This window comes from Colobus angolensis, unplaced genomic scaffold (assembly GCF_000951035.1).
Source record: "Colobus angolensis palliatus isolate OR3802 unplaced genomic scaffold, Cang.pa_1.0 Scaffold9, whole genome shotgun sequence".
In the NCBI taxonomy this organism is placed as follows: Eukaryota; Metazoa; Chordata; class Mammalia; order Primates; family Cercopithecidae; genus Colobus; species Colobus angolensis.
Genome location: NW_012122931.1, coordinates 4,895,333 through 4,903,632, shown reverse-complemented (window position 1 = coordinate 4,903,632; position 8,300 = coordinate 4,895,333). Strand labels below are relative to the sequence as shown.

The following is an 8,300-nucleotide window of genomic DNA, read 5'->3' as shown; positions in this document are numbered from 1 at the left end:
TTTTTTTTTTCCTATTTTTAGTAGAGACGGGGTTTCACCATGTTGGTCAGGCTGGTCTTGAACTCCTGACCTTGTGATCCGCCCGCCTCGGCCTCCCAAAGTTCTGGGATTACAGGCGTGAGCCACCGCGCCTAGCCATGAATCTGCATTTTTAAAAAATCAACATATTTTCACCAAAATGAGCCCACAGATTTGTGCATCAGGACAAACAATAGATAGTCATAACATTAAAATGAACTGCGTTGTGATACAAAAATATAGTATATGTGCAGCATAAAAAGCATCTTTTCTCCTAGATACTTAAATAGAAGTAGTAATCCTGTTTTACAGTTAGATCTTTGGTTTTTTTATTTTTTTAATTTTAATTTTTATTTTTTTTGTGGCGGGGACAGTCTCACTCTTTCGCCCAGGCTGGAGTGCAGTGGTGTGATCTTGGGTCACTGCAACCTCTGCCTTCCAGGATCAAGCACTTCTCCTGCCTCAGCCTCTAGAGTAGCTTGGACTACAGGCACACGCCACCATGCCCGGCTAATTTTTGTCTTTTTAGTAGAGATGGGGTTTCACCATGTTGGCCAGGGTGGTCTCAAACTCCTGACCTCAGGTGATCCACCCGCCTTGGCCTCCCAAAGTGCTGGGATTTACAGGTGTGAGCCAGTGTGCCCAGCCTCCAGTTAGATTTGAAGACTTAAAGATTAAACAGCGGTAGGGCTACAAAGGCAAGAATGCCAGTGACCCCCTCTACTTCTATTTCCTTTGAAATCCGTACCAAAAAAAGGAAAGAAACATCATCTTTGCACAGAGAGCCATTTTTCATCACACTGACCCTTGTTCCTCCATTCAAACACAGCAAAACCTAGGTAAAAAGCAATTTCCAACCAGTACTGTCCATTGAACTTGGACATTCTTTCTATGTGCAGTAATGAGATCCAGCAGTAATCCCGTAAATTCTAAATCATCCTTTTGGGCAGCCAAGATTCTGCCACTGTATCAAATGGCCCAATCTGTACTATGCTGATGGTTAACGATGGTACTTAAGTAAGGCATTATTTCTAGTCAGCCATGAAAAATAGTAACTGGGTCTAAAATGTTAAAAGCAGCTTCTTGTTTCCTATGCCATCAATCAACTCCACATTTTATTTATTTATTTATTTATTTTTCGAGATGGAGTCTTGCTCGGTTGCCCAGGCTAGAGTGCAGTGGCACAGTCTCGGCTCACTGCAACCTCCGCCTCCCGTGTTCAAGTGATTCTCCTGCCTCAGCCTCCTGAGTAGCTGGGATTCCAGGTGCATGCCACCACGCCCAGTTAATTTCCACACCCAGTTAATTTTTGTATTTTTAGTAAAGATGGAGTTTCACCATGTTAGCCAGGCTGGTTTTGAACTCCTGGTCTCAAGTGATCCTCCTGCCTTGGACTCCCAAAGTGCTTGGATTACCACTTCAAGTGAGCCACCGTGCCTGGCCCAATTCCACATTTTTAGAAAGGTCATTTTAAAATCACTGAACAACTACCATATGACACCTGCTCACAGGAGGCCCTAAACATGCTCCATTTCCTACTTCCCTCCCTCTCTTTCTCTTTTCTTCTCTTCTCTTTCCTTTTCTTTTCTTTTCTTTCTCTTTTGAGATGGAGTCTCGCTCTGTCACCCAGGCTAAAGTGCAATGGCACGATCTCCGCTCACAGCATCCTCTGCCTCCCAGGTTCAAGTGATTCTCCTGCTTCAGCCTCCCGGGTAGCTAGGATTACACGCACGCGCCACTGTGCCTGGCTAATTTTTATATTTTTAGTAGAGACGGGGTTTCGCCTTGTTGGCAAGGCTGGTCTTGAACTCCTGACCTCAGGTGATCTGCCTGCCTCGGCCTCCCAATGTGCTGGGATTACAGGTGTGAGCCACCGCGCCTGGCCAACATGCTCTGTTTTCTGTAACAAGCCCTAATCGAGAAGCTCTGGGGTGGAAATGAGATTCTGTATTGAGTAACAGAATGATTACAGCAAGGGAAACCAGATATGCAGCATCTATATATCAGTATACCTGAACATTGTGCTAGGAGATTCATATTTGTCTTCTCACAATAGTCCCCATAACTCCCTAAGGTGGCTATGATCAGCCTCAGCTTACAGATTCCTAAGTGGATGCTCGAAGAGTTTTCATAATCTGCCTAGGGCAGGGCTGCCAGGAATCCTGAGCAAGGTTGTTGGCTGGAAAGCGTGCGTCCTTTCCTCTCCTCTGCCCACCACCAAGCAGTGGGCTCCAGCTCTGTGAACACAGAACTTATATGGCCTCTCCCCATCTTTTAAGACAGACCTGAAGCATGCCGTCAGTCCCTCATCACAGGACAGTGGGAAGGTGACCGAGTCTGGCCTCAAAAGACCTGGATTTGAGTTCTAACTCTGTTATGCTATGTCCACCAATAATTAATCTCACCAGAAGACAAAAATGATAGCATTCCACTGTTCTTTTAAGACTCATCCTTACAAAAATTAGTGTTTACTAAGTTAAGTCAGGGTAGCCAAAAAAAAGTAAAAGCTCTAAAGGAGAAATATTGGTTATTACGAGGTCTTAAATAGCTACTTTTCTTCTTTTTTTTCTTTTTTTTTTTTTTTTTTTTTGAGACAGGGTCTCACTCTGTCACCCAGGCTGGAGTGTAGTCGTGCCATCTCAACTCACTGCAACCTCCGCCTCCCAGGTTCGAGCGATTCTCGTACCTCAGTCTCCCGAGTGCTGGGATTACAGGCGTGAGCCACCGCGCCCAGCCAAACAGCTCTTTTTCTAAGGCTAGCTGCAGATGAGGATGTTCATACTGTTTACTCCAGCATCCTTGAAGGTATGTTGAAAACAACTCACTGGAAACAAAACCATGCCTGCAAACATGCACTGCCCTGAGAGGGAGGCAGCCTGGGGGACACCCGGCTCCACGACAGAGCAACACGCCCAGCTCACTTCACCTTCCTGTGCTCCAGGGTCCTTGTCTTGGGTAAAATCTGGAAAACTAGCAGTCCCCATTGAGGTTAGCTATTATCATCTACAGCAAGCACGAGGCTAAACACTCGGCCTCCTGAAGTGCTGGGACTACAGGTGTGAGCCATGACGCCCGGCCTCCAATATTATTGGAATAATTTTTTAAATTACAGTGATTAGTATACCACAATTCTAATTCATTATTTACTCATTAGAAATAATGGCAACAATTATGTTAGAAAACAGAAAAAATAAGCCAGGCATGGGGGTTTACGCCTATAATCCCAGCACTTTGGGACGTTGAGGTGAGAGAATCACCTGAACCCAGCAGTTTGAGACCAGACAGGGCAACATAACAAGACCTTGTCTCTACAAAATTTTTTAGAACTGGCTGAGCATGGTGGCACATGCCTGTAGTCCCAGCTACTTGGGAGGCTAAGATAGGAGGATCATTTAAGTCCAGGAGGTTGAGGCTGCAGTGAGCCAGGATCTCACCACTGCACTCCAGCCTGGGCAACAGAATGAGACCCTGTCTCAAAAAAAAGAAAGAAAGAAAGAAAAAAGGAAAAAGAAAAAAAGTGCTCATGAGGCATTATATTAAAATAGTACAAACAGGTCAGGTGCGGTGGCTCACGCCTATAATCCCAGCACTTTGGGAGGTCGAGGCAGGCGGATCACCTGAGCTCAGGATTTCAAGACCAGCCTGGCCAACATGGTGAAACTCCATCTCTATTAAAAACACAAAAATTAGCCAGGCATGGCTGGGGGTGCCTGTAATCCCAGATACTCAGGAGGCTGAGGCAGGAGAATCACTGGAACCCGGGAGGCAGAGGCTGCAGTGAGCCGAGTTCGTGTAACTGTATTTCAGCCCGGGCAACAGAGCAAGCCTCCGTCTCAAAATAAATAAAATAGCACAAATACACACATTTGTTTACTGATATTCTTTCTAATGTTTCAAAAGGTTTCACGATTTTCAAAAATGTCATTTTAATTTAATTACAGAATGTTTCAAAAGAGCATGTTTACAGCTCCTCCCAACAGAACATCTGACTCAGAAACCTGTACTTGCAGTTCTCCTTAAAATAAAAGGAACACTATGTATTGCAAGATATTTAATGTGTATCTGTACCACCTATAATTTATTCCATAAATTACTATAATTTTTGATTAACAAAAGGAACGAAATCCAAAATACAGATATGACAGACTATAAAAAAAGTCACGATTACCAGTGAGTAAATAAAATATAAAACAACTTGGTCATAACGCAGCATAGGAATATGAGGGGGTGCGGTGGCTCATGCTTGTAATCCCAGCAGTTTGGGAGGCCAAGACGGGTGGATCATTTGAGGTCAGGAGTGCAAGACCAGCCTGGCCAACCGTGGTGAAACCCTGCCTCTACCAAAAATACAAAAAATTAGCCGGGTCTAGTGGCATGTGCCTGTAATCCCAGCTACTTGGGAGGCTGAGGCAGGAGAATCGCTTGAATCTGGAAGGTGGAGGTTGCACTTAGGCGAGATTGCGCTACTGCACTCCAGCCTGGGCAACACAGTGAGACTCTGTCTTGAAAAAAAAAAAAAGAGACAAAGCATTGACAAAAGAAACAAACAGGAAAAAAATATAAACCTTTGCAAGGTCAAGGGAAGTTCAGGGTCCAGGGAAGCAGTCCACGATCATGTTAATATTTCCAGTATTTATTTTATCACTATATTAGATATTTGTACTTCATTCTGAACCTTAGTATTCTGTTTCACTGCATCCTTTCTATCACTAAAGAAATCTTTAATGAATGGTCCAGCAGAGGTTATCATCTAATTTAGGGCTCCAGTGCAGGGTTTCTCACACTCAGCACTATAGACATTTCAGTCCAGGTCATTCTTTGTTGTGAAGCTGTCCTATGTATTGCGGGATGCTTAACTGCCTCCCTGGCCTCTTCTCTCTAGATACCAGTAGCAACCCCTTAGCCACAATCCCGGAGACAACCAAAAGTGTCTCCGAACACTGACAAATGTGGCTGGAGTATGGAGTAAAACTTTCCCTAGTTGAGAACCATTATGCGAATGTCAACAGATGAAGATTCATCTCAGTTTATTGGCATATTGTTGTTTTAAACCAATGGGGTGATCTTAAGGCATTTATCTCTTCCTAACTTTTAAACCTATCCAAGGCCGTATGCTACACATTTACAGTTTAGAAAGAACTAAATTGAGACATTTTAAAATGCCTTCCTGCCCAAGGGCCCTGGCTGCTCTCTATTGAATGCTTGTCCACGCAGGTCCTAATCATCCCTCAAGTCTTATTAAGGCCTTAACTGCAAAGTCCCTTGGAAAGCTTCTTCCTGACCCCAGAGCACGAGTATGTCAGCAATCCCATTGTACGCTCTCACAGCATGTTGTACTCTTACTTTGTGGCAACTACCATAATTGCAATTAAATAATCACTTTTGTCATTATTAATGTCTCCTCCATTTCAGCAGAAATCATAGCAATCTTGTTGGCTTATGCATCCCCAGGGCATTAAAAGAACTGTTGTGGCAGCACGGTGGCTCACGCCTATAATCCCAGCACTATGGGAGGCCAGGGCGAGTGGATCAAGGCGGATGGATCATGGTGGTCTGAGGAGTTTGAGACCAGCTCGACCAATATGGTGAAACCCCATCTCTACGAAAAATACAAACAATTAGCTGGGCATGGCGGTGGGCACCTGTAATCTCAGCTACTGAGGGAGGAGAATCGCTTGAACCCAGGGGGCAGAGGTTGCAGGGAGTCGAGATTGCACCACTTCGCTCAAGCCTGGGCAAAAGAGTGAAACTCCATCTCAAAAAAAAAAAAAAAAATTTTTTTTATCACTGACCAACATGGCTACTTTATTACTAGTAACAAATTATTCTGCACTTCACATGCAATCAAAATATAATGATATAGACCATGGCTTAAAGATAAATCCCTTAAGGCAAAATCATGACTAAGAATAGACTTTGAGCATTCATTTTTGTCTTTGGTTAACAACAAAACCTATTTATGAAAAGACAAAAATGGTGGTAAGAGGAACAATAAGGTGTGCTTCATTAGACAGCAATGAATGAGCTGAGGAACAGAATGGATATAACTGGGGACATCTTTCCAGTTTTTGGACCTACGTATAAGCACTATTTTATTTATTTATTTATTTTTTTGAGATCGAGTTTTGCTCGTCATCCAGGCTGGAGTACAATGGTGAGATCTCGGCTCACTGCAACCTCTGCCTCCTGGGTTCAAGCAATTCTTGCGCTTCAGACTCCCTAGTAGCTGGGGTTATAGGTGCCCACCACCACGCCCAGCTAATTTTTATATTTTTAGTAGAGACGGGGTTTCACCATGCTGGCCAGGCTGTTCTCAAACTCCTAAGCTCAGGTGATCCATCTGCCTAGGCCTCCCAAAGTGCTGGGATTACGGGCGTGAGCCACCATACCTGGCTAATAAACACGAATTTTAATACTGTTTATTCCACAGAGCATACACCATATTACTTGTTTTTTAAATGTCTGATACCCTGAAATATATTTAAACTCCTCAAAGGGATGCATATTCCTGGGTCCACAGATGAGTTTCAGACTGTCTGAAGGACCCTTGACATTTTACGTAGAGACCTAGAAACACTTTCTAGGAACAGGGTCCGTAAATTTTTTTTTTTTTTTTTTTTTTTGAGATGGAGTCTTGCTCTGTTGCCCAGGCTGGAGGGCAGGTGCGCAATCTCGGCTCACTGCAACCTCCGCCTCCCAGGTTCAAGCGTTTCTCCTGCCTCAGCCTCCTGAGTAGCTGGGATCACAGCCGCATGCCACCACGCCTGGCTAATTTTTGTATTTTTAATAGAGACGGGGTTTAATAGAGACAGGGTCTCAAACTCCTGACCTTGTGATCCGCCAACCTCGGCCTCCCAAAGTCCTGGGATTACAGGTGTGAGCCACCGCGCCTGGCTGGGGTCCATAACTTTAATATGATTCTCAAAGGTGTGAGTTTAAGACCCATAGTCTTATATGGTTTTATTTAATTTTAATCATCTAGGGATATTCCCACTGTGTTTGGTCCATCCTTTAGGAGGAAAAAGAATAAAGTTTTGCTTACTGATTTCCTCTCCTGTTTCAGTTCCTGAACATAGCGTGCCAAGTCCACAATGATCTGTGATGCCATGTTCTCGGAGATAACTTCATGCTGCCCCGCGTAATCATTCATTTCGTTCAGGGTGGAAATGAAAGCTTTACATGACGTATACCTATGGAACAGAACACACACCACTCCGTTTCACACAAGGCCACGTTCATTCATATTCTGCTTTACACCAATAAAATATTAATTAAAATCAGGTTAATTGGCATCACCTCCCATAGGATCCTGAGTATTCATTACACATTGAGTCTTCTCATCAAAATGGCTCAGAATTAATTACAATGGAAACACTTTTCATTTTGCAAAACTGAACCGCTCTGCATAATGTAATATTTGGCTTACTTAGCCAAGATATAATCCAAAATTCATATACATGCTATATGTACTAATGTAAAGGATATTTAGATATACATTAGAGATACAGTATTTGAGCTGTCTGTGTTAAGATGCCTTAATTGCTGACTGAAATGGACATATTTCTTGGATGAATGATTAGCATAAGAGGGATTCCTGATAGTGCCAAACCAAATCAAGACTCTAGAATGCAGATTCCATACTTCCTGTTTTTGCTTAATTACATTCTAAAGTTTTCCTAATTACTTTAATTGAAACAATCTGGCATAGGTCCAGTGACTCCGTATAAGAAAAGTTAATTATGTTTTTATTGTTCTCTCCTCCAATTTAAAAACTGACACAAAATGAATGGGAAATGCAACTTATTTTTATAGACATGTATTTCTCCTTTCTGTGTGTAGTCACCAATAGCATGTGTCTATTACAAGACAATTTTCAATGGTAAACATACTTGTATTCTTCTTCTTCCTTCGAGTTCTTTTTAGGTTGGTACTTCTTTGAAAGATTCCTAAAATAAAAATGCAGACATGTCAGCTTTACATAGAAAGATAATTGAGAAATCAGGAATGAAAGATAACATTAGTGCTTTTGTTACAAGTTTAAAACAAACAAAAAAAATGTCCACAGCTGAAATCCATTTCCTTCAATCTTTCAACATGTGTGATGAAGCTACTGTTATTAAGAACGTGTACAGCTTTTCATCTTTTGTCTCAAAGGCAGAGCGAATAAGAACAGAATTATTTAATTGGAGAGGACAGACCATGTGTAAATATGCAGTGGCTTTCTTTTTTTTTTTTTTTTTTTTTCAGAGTCTCGCTCTGCCCCCAGGCTGGAGTGCAGTGGC

At 42.6% G+C, this 8,300-nt stretch overlaps 1 protein-coding gene across 1 annotated transcript in view; it reads right to left on the bottom strand.

Annotated features, from left to right (window-relative positions):
- LOC105504019 (formin-binding protein 1-like) overlaps positions 1-8,300 on the bottom strand; it is a 116,248-nt gene that overhangs the window by 14,870 nt on the left and 93,078 nt on the right. Inside the window, exons 3-4 of the mRNA XM_011931204.1 lie at positions 7,908-7,964; positions 7,061-7,208 (exon numbers count right to left, since the gene is read on the bottom strand). Of these exons, the coding sequence (XP_011786594.1) occupies positions 7,061-7,168 (108 nt within the window). The 5' untranslated portion in view covers positions 7,169-7,208; positions 7,908-7,964. The remainder of the gene's footprint in view (positions 1-7,060; positions 7,209-7,907; positions 7,965-8,300) is intronic.